General features: G+C 53.1%; 2 protein-coding genes across 12 annotated transcripts in view; both read right to left on the bottom strand.

Annotated features, from left to right (window-relative positions):
- The window catches only part of NFATC3 (nuclear factor of activated T-cells 3), a 139,975-nt gene extending 137,361 nt beyond the window's left edge, over positions 1 to 2,614 (bottom strand). For 2 of the 7 annotated variants that reach the window (XM_021094123.1, XM_021094124.1), the window contains exon 1: positions 2,126 to 2,570. In XM_021094123.1, the coding sequence (XP_020949782.1) occupies positions 2,126 to 2,228 (103 nt within the window). In that variant the 5' untranslated portion in view covers positions 2,229 to 2,570. The other 5 variants (XM_021094128.1, XM_021094129.1, XM_021094122.1 and 2 more) reach the window with 4 other exon arrangements.
- DUS2 (dihydrouridine synthase 2) overlaps positions 7,759 to 15,744 on the bottom strand; it is a 43,964-nt gene continuing 35,978 nt past the window's right edge. For all 5 annotated transcript variants that reach the window (XM_005655778.3, XM_013988514.2, XM_021094158.1 and 2 more), the window contains 6 exons: positions 14,829 to 14,997; positions 12,275 to 12,396; positions 10,959 to 11,108; positions 9,739 to 9,826; positions 8,578 to 8,651; positions 7,759 to 8,325 (listed from right to left, as the gene is read on the bottom strand). In XM_005655778.3, coding sequence (XP_005655835.1) covers positions 8,088 to 8,325; positions 8,578 to 8,651; positions 9,739 to 9,826; positions 10,959 to 11,108; positions 12,275 to 12,396; positions 14,829 to 14,997 — 841 coding nt within the window. In that variant the 3' untranslated portion in view covers positions 7,759 to 8,087. The remainder of the gene's footprint in view (positions 8,326 to 8,577; positions 8,652 to 9,738; positions 9,827 to 10,958; positions 11,109 to 12,274; positions 12,397 to 14,828; positions 14,998 to 15,744) is intronic.

Genomic DNA, 15,744 nt, shown 5'->3' with positions numbered 1-15,744 from the left:
TAAAATTAGCTGTTAGGTAGTCATAGCAGCACTATCTACAATAGTCAAAAGGTAGAAATAGCTCTTGTCCATCAATGGATGAAAAAACAAACTGGAATATATATACAATAGGGTATGATTCACTTATAGAAAGGAATGAAGTACTGCTACGTTTTACAACATGGATGAACCACAAAAACACTACGCTAAGTGAAAGAAACCAGACATAAAAGGTCACATATGTATGATTCCATTTAGATGAAATATCCAGAATGGGTAAATTCAGAGACAGAACCCAGACCAGGGAATACGCTGCCAGAGACTGGGAGGGGACAAAGGAGAATGAGGAGCAACTGCTTAATGGGTTTGGGGTGTCCTTCTGGTGATGAAAATGTTTTGGAACTAGACAGAAGTGGTGGCTACACAGCATCGTGAATGTACTAAATGCCACTGAATCATTCAATTTGAAATGGTTTATGTCACGTGTATTTCACTCTAATTTTTTAAAATCTATCAAAAAATAGCTACTAGACTATTGTATAGTGAACTTTTTGTCACAAATAAAACTGCTCAAGCTTAAGTTTGCAAATTCCGGGAGTTCAACCTTAATCCCTAGATCTATTTTGATATCAAAATGGTTTGGGATCAGGGACTATGGCAAAAATTTCTTAAAAAGCTGTTTCCATAGCTTTTAAATGTCATTTACGTACTGTTTCAGATGTATATACAGCTCCTACTTACATGATGATACTCATTTAATATTCTCCTGTTTGGTCAACATCTTTATTGATCATGTATGTGGTATATATATAATGTGCTCTAATCAAGTTTGTGTTCCAAAAGTTTGCTTACATCATTAACTATCTTCTCCATGATGAAAATACTCATTCAAACAAGAGTCCTGAATGCTACTTTTCCCACAAATGCCACTTTTCCCATTTCTACCACTATTGTAACATGCATCACCGTTCAAGTCAGTCTAGTAACAGTTATTTGGGTTATGTGCATCCATCATAACACTACAAAGTACCTAACATACCTTCAACATAATTGCTGCTCAGATGATGTCAGTGGAACTGAAATAAACGCAACCGAGAAATAACTACTACCATAAACTATTACGTTGAAAAAGACATTTAACATATAAATACTAACAGGACTGATAATACAAATACTTCCTTATGCCATACATTCAGATGTGTTTTTTAGTGCAACCCTACAGAACAGTCTGTTGAGCATCAATATCAACATGAAGTAATTCGCTTAATACCCGGAAAGAATAAATGGAGATTAGACATATCCACCTTCCTTCTGAAATTCGCCTGCAAATGCAATAGGAAAACTGAACTTAATGAACCACAGTATTCCAAACCAGGTCACAGGAGAGCTCCAAGTCCCCAGCCATCCTGTTTCTATTTCCTGATTGGTCTGACCTCCAAGCATTATGGTGTCCACTCTTCACAATTCATGATCTCCTTTAAAACATCTTGTGAGGTGAGCTTTTTCTCAAAATAAAAATGTACTTCCAGAACTTTCTAGGAGATTTACGAACAAGGTACTCCACTTCTTAAAATTTTCTGAAACACTTTGCTCAAGAAAAGAAATCGTTTTCAGAAAAGTCCCGTTATAGTTACAGCTCGAATTAAATGTGGGCCATATTAAACTTGCACAAGTCGACGTTAACACTAAGGCATTACTCTCCTACCAAAGTAGATTTAAACAGACATGTGCTGGAATTTTAGAGAACTCCTACACTTCCAGAATGCGCATCGTTCAAATAAAGATTGTTTTTAAAACCTAGAATAGACGAAAAACCAAGCCTGCTTACACTTCATAGGGACATTTCCTCCGCACCACGCTGGCAAAGCAGCGACAACCAGACGCCACTTGGGCAGCAGCCCGGACCCTCAGACTCCAAACCCCGGGCGTCCAGGGGCCACAGCGTCCCGGAGTCGAGTTCCCCTCCAGTTTGCTTCCAGCCAAGCTGCGGCCACTTCCACGTCGCTGCGACCTACACGCCTCCTCAGCAACACACACACACACACACGACAACCAGACCTGGGACAACCAAAGGAATAGGGAGGGGACGAGCTCATGAGAGCGAGAAGAGTAGACGCTCTGCGGTCTCGCCCCGCCCGGCACCCACCTGCAGGCCGCGAGCCCGGGGGTGGCGGCGCCGACGCCCCGTCCTCGCCAAAGACGAGTTTAAAGTCGAGCTCGTCGGGGGCGCCACAATTTGCAGTAGTCATCGGCGTGGCCCAGGGTGCTGCGGCTCCTCCTCAGGCGGCGGCAGCGGCGGCGGCTCCTCAGCGCCGCTTCATGCCGGGCCGCGCCGGCCAGGAGGTCGCAGCTCCACAGCAAACTTTCCGGGCGGGGACCGCGACGCCGAGCGTTTCGTTCCGAACTCTAATACTGGCCGCGGGCCGAAACACCCTAGGAACCCCCGTCACCGCCAGTCGTCGGTGCCCAAGCTGGCACGGTCGCCTTAGACGATATTCCCCGCCCCCCCCACAGCCGCCGCCGCCACCACCACCGGCGCGCTCCCGCGCCTTGCCGCGCGCCCGGCCCCGCCCCCTACCGAGCGCCCATCTGACCTGGCAGCCCATAGGCCACCGGCCTCGCGGGCTAGCCCGACGGCCCCGCCCTCTCACTGCCCTACCGCGTGACTCAGTCCCGCAGAAGGAAGTCACGTGACTAAGGAGCGCTAGCTAGCCCTGCTACCTCTTGGGACTTGTAGTTTGGCCTGTATTCTTTCAACTATTTCTGAAATAGGACCCGGCACCGCGGTATGGGGTCCAAAACGTAATTGGATTGAGGGGCCCACCACCAGCCAATCGGAGAAGATCCCTTTCCTTATTGGGCAGACCCCATGTCGTGGAAGGAGCACAAGAGCCTTGGGATTATGGTTCCATTGACGAGCAACTGTAGGGTTATTCTTGCTGACTGGGTTTGGGGAAGGTATCAGCGCCCGGGAGGGTACGTGGATGTCACATACCCTCACCCCAAGCTCAATGGCGGAATCTGAAGAAGGCAGGGACTGGATCGAGCTTCCACCTAAGGTGGGGCGGAGCCAGAGGAGACCTGGGTTGCGCGAGTCTCAAGTCTGAGCTATCCATCGCTACAGACCCACCCCTGGGGGGCGGGGCCATTGCTCCGCTGGATGAGTCTTTGTCTGTCCCCACCACCCAACCTGGCAGCTGCTCCCTCCAGGACAGTCGGCGCGTTCGAGGCCTCGGCAAAGCCCCATGAGCAAGGTCTGTCCCGTGCTGGAAGTCAGGCAGACTGAATGGGAAAGCCTGTGGTGAACTCGCACCACCCAAGGCGCTCCGTGTCTTCTGCATCTTGTCGCACATCCACGGAAGTCAGAGAGATCGTGCTGGTCGAACCGCGTTAGTGGGGAGGAAATTACACTGTCTGAAGAACAGTTTTCACTCTCGGCCTCTCCCCAGCGGGCGTGTCTTCCCTTGAGACGATCCAAGACGTCTCCTCCTGGGGCTTGGGGTGGAGGCCATGCCCAGGGACGCAGAGCCTGGCTTGTTTACTTAGGCACAAGGTGGACCGAGAGCAGGGAGAGGTGGCAGAGACCAACTCCCCTAGCTCCAGGCCCGGAGGGGCATAGCATCCTTAAAAGTGCACTGCCAGAGTAACCAGGGTGCTGTGGCTCAGAAGCTTGCGTGTAGGTGCAAGAGCCCAAACATATCCCAAAGGCCCTGGAGAAGAGTGCAGAGATGTCTCAATATGTGGACTGGCAACCTGAGCTACCAGGGGACCCTGAGGAGAGCCCAACTAGGCCTAAGGTCAGGAGGACTGGGATCATGCAGAGAGAGCACTTGAGACGTTTATCGTGGATTGGCTCATCCCTGAGGTCATAAAACTTTTCCTGCCCTGTTCTCTGTACTCATACCTGTGCTGGTCCTGGGGACACAGATAAATTAATCTCCCTTCAGGCATCAGGGAGGGGAGGCCAGCAAAGCTATAATCACTGTGCAGAGATTAGGGCTGTGCCAAGAGCTCAGAGAAGGTACATAATCCCCCTGGCTGCAGGCTTCCCAAGAGTCTAGGAGGTATTTGGAGAGATGGACAAGGAGTACAATGGTTCCCTGCAGAGAACAGATATCCAAAGACTCAGAGACCAGAAAGTATATGCAGTGAACAGAAAGCAAAGGTAAGACCAGATGAATGGCCAGAGTGCTGCATGCCACTCCAAGGTATCTGGACTTATTCCTGAGGGCAGTGGGGAGCCATGAAAGGGTTTAGAGCAGCAGACTTCCATGTTCAGAATTCTGAACGAATCACTGAATTGAGTGGAGAGGATAGAAGCAGAAGGTAACAGTAGTCAAGGAGAGAGAGCGAATGGCATTAAGTAGGTGAAATATCCTTCCAATAAGCTGTCCTGCCTTCACAGGATCTCAACTTTGAAGACCTAAGTGTGGAATTTAGAGCCCCAACGCCACACTAACTGCAAACTTCTGCCCAGGGAGATGGCTGGTCTATATGTAACATGACCCTTAATATAGTAAAAGGCCCCAGAAGCTTCACCAGTTCACATCCTCCTCCTCATAAAACAATGCAGTTTCAGGATGTGTTCCCCCAACCTCCCCATAATACCTCCCAGGTTGTCATCTGGAGAGAGAAAATGTGCCTTCTGCTTCCAGATATGACTTTACCTGAACCAGGGGCTCAGCCAACTGAGGGGAAAGGCAAGAGGAAGACTGACCATAGAAAGGTCCACCCCAGCACTGGGAAGGGGCTACAGAAACTACAGATGGCTTGAAAAACCCACCCATTCATTAAATGGTCAGCAATGCCTCTGTGTTCCAAGCCACCGTGCACCTGGAGAACACATAAAAGGGGCCATGACTTGGGGAAGGTTTCTGCTCTGGAGGAAACTGAGAACCCTAACCTGGAGTGATAAGGGCTGGGGCAGGGGTGGGCACCAACTGCAGCAAGAATGTCACCACCTTTGTGAGAAAGGCAGCAATGGCTGAGAACTCTGCAAGCTGTGACGAATCAATATACACACATCATACACACACTCCCCATTCCCTTTCCTTAGCTAAGGCCAAGACCTCCCTCAGAAGCTCTTCCTCAGGCCAGCTCCAAAGCTTTCTGAGATGGCAGGAGACCATATGACCCACCTCCAGCCCTCTGAGAACCCTGCGAAGCCAGGAGGCCCAGAGACCCATTTTAATAGAGAGTCGCCCAGACTGGGCCAGGCAGGTGGACACAGGCTGCGTGCATTTCTGTCCAGCCCCTCTCCCTCCTGTGTGAATGCCAGCCAGGCCTAAGTTGAGGGAAAACCATCTCTTTCATAAGCTTCACAAGCTTGGCTCTGAGCCCCCATGACTGAAGGCTCTCCTGTGGCCTCTGAGCCATGGGATGGTCTAGTTAAGCTCAGTCCAGCCCCCCTAGTTCCACATTAGGGGGAATAGAAGCCTTGGAGGAAAGTCAGAGTTTAGAAAAGCTCTTTCTCTCCACACCACACATTCCCCCTCCCACCCCCACCCCACGAGCTCTTATTTGATTTTTCTTCTGTGCCCGCTCCCCACCCCAACATCCAGACTGACCAAAGGGGACACAAGGACTGCCAATGAGCAGCTCCCTATCTGTGCAGAGGCAATAATGCCAGCCAACTACAAGTGAAGAAAGTAGATTGCTGGAGTCAGCACATGGCACTGAGAATACACGGTCAGCACTCTGTCCTCAAATGCTAGGCCAAGGAGTTTGGACTTGATCCAGAGGGCACTGGAGAGCCAGGGAAGACTTCTGAGCAGGAGTGACACCTGGAAGGACTGAGCGGGCAGGACTGCAGGAGCAAGGGATTCCCTGCTTGCCTTTGCACCAAGTCCAATCTGCTTGCTGTGGCCTTCGGAAGACCTGCCAGCCCTCTCCAGCCTTATCCCTCCTTCTCATGCTCATATTTAAACCATTTGTCCCCAGAATGTGATAAGCTAAGAGGAAGTCGTCAATCAAAGTGGCTGGACTGATGGATAAGTGTGATGGCTACTACCCCTGAGAGGGGTTTGGCATCTAAGTGGCATGAGTTTAAGGTGGGCATGATGAGAACAGTGAATGGAGCTTTCAGTCCTGACTGGGCCCTCCAGTTGGTCCCAGGTCTTGGTCAGGTCACTTTGACACCAGGGCAGGTGGTAGTTAGGTGGGATAAAGTGAGACCATTTAAGGGGCAACATATTCAACCAGGATCTTTTCCAGACGTTCTCAGTCAGGGAACACATATTAGTCCCTCCCCACTCGCTCCCCTGAGACTGACCCTCTCCCCACTACTTTTCCTGGGCCCTTAAAGTCCCCACACTCTAACCTCTATATTCACAGCTGACCTCTCCTTCCCCATAGTCCAGAAATGAATCCAACCCCTCCAGAGAAGGGGCTTCCCCAGGGAAATCAGACTGGTGGGAGAAGAGGTCTGAGCACAGAGCCCAAGCCCCCACGGAAATGGATCTTAAGACTTGGTACCTGGCCCACACAGGGTCCTCCCACAATCTCTGACTAGCTCAGGATTATGGAAGGGGTCCACTGGAGCCTCTCCGTCTTTCCTGTTTTGGGTGGAGTATCAGGAAAGACCAAGGCAGCTTTTTGACTAAAACAGTTTTTTGAAAAATCAGAAATAAATGGTGCCTAAAGCTTGAGGGCTGAGACTGGACCAAACCTCGGTTTCTCTCCTGGGTGGGGGCCCTTCTCTGGAAGTTAGTCTGGCCTGGGAAGTTAGTCAGGTCAGCCTTGGTATGGAGTGACCCCATTAGCTACAGTCTCTACCGCAGGGCTGGTCTATTTATCTTCCAGTCAGCCTCAAGCAGGAAGCCTTGAGCCGATTCCACTCCCAGCGAAGGGCCCTTGGGCCCAGCAAGGACTTGCCCAAGGTCAGAAGTAATGGGCTCTGGGAAGCAACGAGCAGTGCTAGCGTGGTATTCTTATCTGCATGCAGAAGGGCAAGTGTGGGTGCAGGGAGGGGCTGCCCAGGACGCAGACAGGGGCCTCACCGGCCCAACCCCTGACTCGGGTCAACAGGGCCAGGGGTGTGGACTAGCACAGGGGCCTGACCCTGAGGAGAAGGGAGGAGCACGGCCTTGGCCAAGAGGGGAATCCCCTGTCCCCACAGAGCTTTGCAAAGGGGAGGAGAAGCAGCCTGTTTACAGCTGAGGAAGCAGGGGTGGTGCTGGGCAGGGACCTTTGGTCAGAACACCCGCCAGGTCAGAAGGCCCCTCCCAGTAAGCGGGGGAGGCCCCACAAGATGTGGTAGCCGATTGTTTGCTTCTCACTGCCAAGAGGAAATTAAAGAGAATCTGCCACTTCCTTCCGGCCCAAAGGGGGATGGTGGGGGCGGAAGGCGGGAGGGGGGGAAGGGGGTGGTGAGCCGTGTGGGCGGGCAATTGCAAGGGCCCCAAATTGCTGTCACCAGCAGTCTCCCATGTCCTCTGCCCAGAACAGGTACCTCACAGGTCTGAGCTCCAGCTAGGTGGGATTTAGACCTAGCAATCCACACTTGCCTGGGCTGGACCCTTACTGGGGTATCAGATATCCTCATCGTCCCCCCAGATTCTCTATTACCTCTCAACAGGAAAAGCAACTGATGGCCAGTGCCTCAGGTTTACCATCAGAAGAATGGGCTTCTTGGGCTTTCCTGGTTCAGCTCAAGTCCAGTGAGCATTAAAGGTGATACCCCAACCCCCAGCTTTCTAGGATGAGGAGAAATGTTTTAGGAAGCGCCAGCTCTGCAGAGGGTGGGGATAGAATAATTATGCCAGGACATTAGTCAGTATGTGAAGGTGCCAAGGCTGAAGCAGCCAGCCATGGGTAAAGGTGGAGGGTGTCTTTATTGCACTGTACCAATGTCAGGTTGGGAGGTGCCACCTGAAAAGTTCCTGTTTTCAAAGAAAATACTGAGGTCACTGGGAGTTTTGCTTGCTACTCAGACCCACCAAGGGAGATGGGCACTCGGGGCACCCCTTGGCCTGAGCTCCAGGTGCTGGCCTCTCAATTCCTGCTGAGCAGGGGCAGCAAAGTGTCCAATGGCATCTGGCTGACACTCTGCACCCACAGCCATCCTAGGGCCAGGCCCAAGGAGGGGGTGACCAGGGGAGGGATGGAAGTCACCAGCCTTGCAGGGGGCTCTCTTTACCGCTTGCCAAGGCTACAAAGGGCTTCTTGCAGAGCTCCCCAGGCACAGCTGGCTCCTGAGCTGTGGGGTCCCCAGGGTCTTGGTCAGAGGCCTCCCGCTTGCGCTTGTGCAAGGAGGGGCTCTCCTCACCCAGCCGACCCTCGGGGAGGCCCTGGCTCCGCAGACAGACGATGGCTGCAGCCTGCTCCGCCAGTTTCTTGGACTTGTCCCTGGGCAGATGAGGCATGGGGCAATAAGGCAGGGAGGCAGGCAGACCGGTTATAGGACTAGAAGTTGGGAGGCCTGACTCTACACACCCATGGCAGAGATTCTGACAAAACTGGGGAAGGGGTCATCGCCCAGGGACACCACTGCCCAGGTAAGCCATCCCCCAGCCCTCCCGGGCTAATGCTAGGATCAGACACCACCCCACCCCTCAACCCACCTGGCCAAGCCTCATGCCCACTGATGAGGAAACTCACCACAAGGTGGATTGGTACTTCTGCTCAGCAACAGTGACAACAGAGCAGAAGAGGCGATCCATGGGGCGCTGAACCTGTACAGAGAGAGCAAAGGAAACAGGGATGGCTGCAAGAGGGACAAGCCCTGGACACCCACCTGCCAGGGTCACAAGAAAGACAGATAAAAGGAAGTACTTCCCACCTAAGTCAAATGAAGGCTACCTTTATTACATGCTCCTCCCCAGTAGAAGTGTCTGGTGCATTTTCCAGGGAAGAAATGCAGATACACAGTCAATGAACACGAAATAGCCAGTATGCCTGTCAGGAGTTCTGTCATGGACCTAAGCAAAGGGCCATGAGAGCCCTTAGCTGCATGTGACTACAGAGCTTCCTCCTACTGACATCTGTGTGGGCCAGGTCCCCCCAGATGAGGAGGAGTTCACCAGATGGCAAAAGGGTGAGAAAGGACGATGGTAAAGGGGACAAGGACTGGGGCAAAGATGGTACGCCTGGCAGAGAGACCAGGTGATGTGGCAGACGGAGAGCCAAGTGGATGAGACCTGAAGCAGAAAGACATGTGAGGGTCTTGTGCTCCGTGCTGAGGTGGTAGGGCTTGATCCCAAAGGCGCTGGGGAGCTGATGAGGATGTGAGCAAGAGACAGAGGGCAGATTCATTTTGGAAAAGTCACTCTGGCAGAAGGGGACACAAGGCCCAGAAGGTACAAGGTCAGAAGGTCAGTCCAGAAGAGACAGAGCAACCCAAACAGGCATGCCCATAGGGACCAAAGGAAGTGAAGCAAGACTGTCTCAAAGTTTCTACTGAGGGGCCCCAATTCTATGCCCCACTGGCTGAGGCCTGGCCCAAAACATGTCAGTTTAACTTTTAGATTTGAGCATCCTGCTTAAGCCAATCAGTCCTTTCCAGAGAAATCTCCCGTGTCTAAGCAACGCCACCAGCAGGGACTGGCCCAAGTGGCCCCTTACTTATGGCTCTAGTTCAGTTTCAGTGGCCAGAAGTAGACAACAGGTCTATGTCAAAGGGAAGGAACTCGCAGCAACTGGCCCACGGAGGGCAAAGCCAGGCTCCAGCCAAGCAGTCTGGAGTTGGTACGAGATGTGGATGGCAGCAGCTGTGAGAGTGCCAAGGGCTGGACGCAGGGCAGGCCACAGCCAGGAACTCACCGTTTCATATACAGGCTGTGCCAACTTCTCCCTCCGGCACCACTCCAGCAGGCACATCTTAGGGGTGATCTGGGGCGAGTATGCTCTCCTAGGGTAAGAGAAGAGGGAGTCATGGCCCATCAGCACCCCATTCCTCAGCAGCGGCCCTACTCAGGTCCTGGTAGGAGCTGTAGGAACTGAGACAACACACTGCTGCCTTAAGACCCCTGTACCTATTCCCCTGAGCTCCCATTTCTGTCCTACCAGTGGCTTGGGGCCTGAGTTCTACCTAAAGGGAAGATGAACTTTAGCTGCTCAGAGAATTGGGGTGGGAAGTGAACTCCAGCACTCTGAGCTCCAGCCTGGAAAACAGCCTTCAACAGCCAAGAAGGAAGGTACAGTTTTCCTCTCAAGACAAGGTCAGGAGCGAGGGGGTAGGAGTGGGGAACACGACTAGCCACATGGTGGTCGCAGGAGCTAGCTCAGTGCCCACCCTGCTTATGCCCACCATGTGCCAGGGTGATCCCCTGCTGCCTTGGGCACAGTAGGCTCTGGTTTCAGGGACAGTCAGTAACAGGGTGGCAAGTGCCATGTTCCAACTTCCCACTAGGAGCTCTCCCTGGATATGACTGCTCAACAGCTGTGCCCACATCCTTGCTCCCAAGTCATTGCCAGACAAGAGTGACTCCTGGTCTGGGCCCGGGGACCAGAGAAAGGCTCAGATCCCAGATCACAGAGGACAAGGATGGGGGCCCCATTCAAAACTGAGTCGCAGTCTGAGGCAATAATTGCTATGAAGCTAGTTCTGCCTAGAGAGGGCATCACAGGGCTAGCGAGGGGTAGTGACGGTGGGCTACTCAGCCAGGTGAGGACCAAGGTCTCAGTGCTATTGGGGAGCACCTTATAGGCAGCTAGTTCCTCAAGACCAAGGAAAAAACACAGACTTGCAGGAACAGAAGGGAACAAGTCCCCCCGGCCTAAGGTGGGGGAGGGGGTAGGTCAGGGAAATGGTCTAGTAACCCGAGGGACAACATGCACACCTGACAGTGCGGCCTGGGCTTTCAGGGACTATCTGCTCCAAAGTACTTTCTTTGGGCTGCTTCAAACAGAACAAGCGGCCAAACCAAGGAGACCTGTGATCCCTATGCTTGGCATTCACAATGTGCAGCAGCCAGCTTGTTGGTCCAGTCGGCCTGAGGACACTGGCCCTGGCCCAAGCTGGAGCCAAACTGGACACCTACCGGTCAAACTTGACAGCCATCTTAATGACGCCAGAGGTGTCTTCGGCTGGCTCTTCTGTCTCCTCTGGGCTCCTGGCCAAGAGTTGGGCCCGCCGGGCCTCCAGCTCTCGTGTGGTCTCCTTGTAGAAGGCACCAAGGCCAAAGGCCTCACTAGGAAGGGACAAGCAGAGCAGGGCAAGCCCCTTAATGGCAGGAGCCCAACTACTGCAGGAGCCCAAGGTCCCACCAATGAGAAAGGCCCCCACACACCAAAGTACCACCCAGCCTGGCCATCAGAGAAGGTGCTTCCTACCTTCCCTATGGTCACCTGAACAGAAAGATGGCACGTGAACATGGGCCCCTGAGGATGAGCACTGGAGGGCAGGCCGGGCTGAGGGAAAAGGTTCTGAAGGTCACCTGTACCACCTAAGCCCAGCTTCTCTTCTGAGGAAGAACACACAGGCAGCTGTCCCTAGTCCATAAGGGAAGACACGGAGGCCTGACCACCGACTGGTTCCCCACTTCCTGCCCTGACCACAAACAGTTAGGCCAAGCCTTAACTGAGGTACCATCCAGAGCTACAGAGTGACACTCTTGACAGTTATCCTCATGAACTCACAAGATACCTAGGTGAAGTTGGTTAAGCTATGTGGGGTAGGGACAGAAAGAACACCACAAGCCCAGGGTAAGGAGGAAGGTTCTGGCAAGGCTCTTCCCTCCAGGAAGCATTTTGAGGGCTGGAAGACGTTCACAAAGATGGATGCCTGTGGGCAAGCATGGTTCAGAAAGGCTCTGGAGGAGGGAGGGTGTAGACAGCTAACATGACAGAGAGTTGTCAGGCAGAAGAACCGGTACAAGCACAGGCAGACAGGGAGCTCTGGGAACAGGCACTAGACCAGGTAGTGAGGGGCCCCAAATATTAACCACCTGAGCTGAAGCTCTAGCAGATCTAGAGGACCAAGAGGTGGCCTCTTAGACCACAGAGTGACAGGATGTGAGTATAGGCTCAGGCCAGGGCCTCCATTCTATAACCCCAACTCTCCTAACCATTGGATCTTGGTGGCCTGCCGTGAGAAAGAGCCCAGCCCTAGAATTCCTCCATCCTACTAGTGCCCTAGTTCCCGAAGCTCTGCTGCTGAGATCAGTCCAGGAATGGGAAGTTCTAAAGCTCTGTAAGTACCCGCTTCTGCGAGGCGAGGCTGTACCACTTCCTCACTCCAGCACATCCACCTCCAGGAGCAGTCTCCCAGGCACCCCTGGTAGAGTTAGCTTCAGGCTCAGGGTCAAGTCTGGGTAATGTCTGCAAGGCCAGATGAACAGCCCATTGCCCCTCTCACCAAATTTCCTGGGAAGACTGGGCGGCATGGAGCAACCTTCCCTGGGGCGACTCCAGTTGTTCACGTAGCATCTGGCACAGGCAGTACTTGGTGTTGGTGTGGTGGTTGTCATACTGCACCGCCTGAGAGAAGAACTGCCATGAGCCCCCCGCCTACCAGGCAGGCTCTGAGGCCTGAGCTATGCTCTGATGGCAGGGAAAGGGGCTCTGAGGGGATATCAGAGGTGTGCTTGCAGCCAAGGCAGGGTGACTCCATAAAAGAACCACCTCCATCCTGGCCACCAACTCCTCCAGTTAGTGACACAATGCTTGAGGCTCACAGCTGAGAAGCACACTCTACCGGACAGTCTGACTAAGGTCCAGATGTGCAGGGGGCCCCTCCTGCATCAGCTACCACAGAGGACCTGCTGCTGGGCATCCTCCAAGGTGGGGAAAGGGGACCAGCGCCTGGTATGGCAGGACCAGTGCCAGGACTATTCCTTGTAACGTAGTGGATACCGGCCCTTCCCATATCTTAAACAGCCTGTCTCCAATTTCCCCCTCCACAGGAAAAGCACAGCGCCATCGACCAAGCATGTTCGCATGTGTTACTCATCACTTCATCGAGCCAGACAAGCGTGTGGTGCAGCTGTTACCACTACTCAGACTGGGAAATACAGGCTCCAGGAGGCAAGACAACTACCCAGGGACATGCGGGAGCTGGCCTGGCTGCGGCAGGCCGGGAAAGCAGTGGGTAAAGGGTGCCCCAGCCTCCCAGAACCCACCCTCACTTTGCCCCCAACACCCATCTAATACCTCCACCTGGTCTTATGTCTTTGTTGCCTTGCAGACATCATGGTACACTCAGGACAGAGCCCACAGGGGAAAGCCCTGGCCACCAGCAAAGCCTTCATTCAGCTTGTCTGGGACAGGAGGCACCTGGCCGGACCAGAAGCAGCCTTGAAAGCTGCTCCCTTTCTCTGGCCCAACACACTCTCTTGAGGAGCTGCCAAGGGACAGGCTGAGCAGGAATGATAACATCACCTTTCGCCCACTGAGCAAGTTAGGCTAGGGAATGTGCCTTCTCTGCCACAGACTTGCCAGCCAGCCGACCTAGACTGAGGAACCCCCAGCTGCCTCTGGCTGACCCAGGCCACTGGAGAGCCTGGTCATCAACCTGCCCAATGGGATACCAAGAACCAGGGAGATGAAGGCCAAAGCATCAAGCAGAAGGAGCTGTAGAGCAGAGGCTGCCCAGCTTTGGACACAGGCCTCAGGGCCTGTCACCCCCAGCTTGCACAGCCCTGGGGACACCAACATGCCATGGCAGCCACAACTGCCCAGGCATGGTCATGGTGGTCGGAGGATCTGAGAAGCTCCTGACCCCCCAGGCAGGTGGAGCTCCAGGACTGAAGAAGAGGGAGGACGTCTGCTTGGGGTGAGGGCCATGCTCTCCACTCAGGCCCAAATCACATCTCTGCCTACAGACATGCACAGCTGGTCACACGATCCCACAGAGTTCCAGGGTTGTGCCAAAGGGATAGGGTAGGTGCCAAAAAACTCCTTTATTGGGAAATGCCCCTGGCACTACCGTTAAACTCCTGGTGAGAAGAGAAAGCTATTTCTTGAGAAGGTTAAAGTTAGGCTATTTCCCAAATCACAGGTTAAAGCATTCTGGCAATCAGCGAGACAAGAGTTTTAGTTGTTTGTTTGTCTTTTTTAGGGCCACACCCACTGCATATCGAAGTTCCCAGGCTAGGGGTCAAATTAGAGCTGTGGCCGCTGGCCTATACCACAGCCACAGCAACTCAGGATCCAAGCCACATCTGTGATTTATACCACAGCTCATAGCAACACCAGATCCTTAACCCACTGAGTGAGGCCAGGGAACCCGTGTCCTCACGGATAATCAGATTCGTCAACCACTGAGCCACGATAGGAACTCCAAGAGTTTTAGAAGTGATTATGACTGATGACCAGGTGACACATCTTTAAGGAGAGAATCTGTCCTCAAGAACAATAGTTACAATGGCTCCTCCTGGCTGTGGCTGCTCGGGCTGACCCACTGGCATGAGCATCTTCAGTGACACACAGGCCACTGTCATTGTGCATCTGTATGTATGTATAGGGTGCAGAGGGGTGACAGGAGACTAAGAGAAAGGCATCATGTATTTGGGGCTCCAAAAGCATCCTGGATCCAGAGGCCCTTGCCATGACCCCCTCATCTTGGAAGCTTTAGAAGAGGATAATGGCACCCGTCCCCAGCACCCCACTCTCTTCACACCACATCCAGGGAGACCCAATGCTACACTATACTAAAAAGAAAAGGAGGGGGACAACCTGGGCTTCTGGGGGCTGGAGGCTCACCCAAAGCAGTTTCTGTAGAAAAGTGGTGAACAGTAAGAAATGTTCGTTTTAAAAAAGTACAGAGGAGTTCCCCGGTGGCCTATTGGTTAAGGATTTGGTATTGTCATTGCAGTGGTTCAGGTTACTGCTGTGGTTCAGGTCTGATCTCTGGCCTGGGAAATTCTGTGTGCTGCCGGCATGGCCAAACAAAAAAAAATGCATAGACGTACGTATCTGATGTACTTCTGCATGACCTCCTCCAAGGGTCGTGGACCCTCCTTGAGGAAGACAGACGGGTTCCACATGGCTGCTCGGGCCACCATCACTGAAGAAGCTGCCGTGGCTTGTCGAAAGTCCTCTATATCCAAATACTTTTGGATGTGGTCGTGAGATCCTCCACTGAAAAGCAACAAAGGGTTGAGGGGTAACCCGATCCTCACACCAGCATTTTTAGAAAAAGGCTACTCCCAGATCTGCCACTTACTGAGTGTGCGACCGCGTCCTTCGGTTGTGGGAGCTTTGGGAGACTGGAGACTGTAACACACACCCCACTTCGGGCTCAGGAGCACCAAGGGAGGTAAGAGCAAAGCAGCTCAAACGTTCCTGGTACTTAATAGGTACTCTGGAAATTTTACCTTCCGCCCCCCCTCCTCCTGAACAGTGGCTAAAGCCAGCCCACATCCGAAGGACAGGGGTCTGTAAGTGGATGCAGGATCACAGGAAAACCCCCAGGCTGGGGCTCCCGTATGCCTACTAATGGCTGGGTCAAAACCCTGGAGAGGGAACAGACACAGTGGTGGTCATGAGAGGAAGGAAAGAGGCCCAGGTTGGTCACAATTTCCCTTCTTGCCACCCTGCAAGGGCCCCCTTGGAAATCGCTCTGTCTTTGTCTGTTTTATTAGGAGCTAGGCAGCAGCCTCAGCAGAGACAGCACTGTGTGCAGGGACAGGGGTAGAGGGAACCCCCCTCAGGTGACAGCAGCAACAACAGGGTCCAGGGTCTTGCACAGTCCTACCCTTTCTCCAAGCCATCCGCTAACACTCCTTGGAAGTCCAGGCCTGGCTCCCTCCCTCCCTACTCCAGTTAGGCATGCCTTTTGTCAGGGCTTCAGAACTTCTTTGTTCCCAACCTACCATCAGGCAAGTA

The sequence above is a fragment of the Sus scrofa genome, chromosome 6, assembly GCF_000003025.6.
Source record: "Sus scrofa isolate TJ Tabasco breed Duroc chromosome 6, Sscrofa11.1, whole genome shotgun sequence".
NCBI lineage: Eukaryota > Metazoa > Chordata > Mammalia > Artiodactyla > Suidae > Sus > Sus scrofa.
The sequence above is the reverse complement of the archived record's forward strand: the minus strand, read 5'-3'. Positions and strand labels throughout refer to the sequence as shown.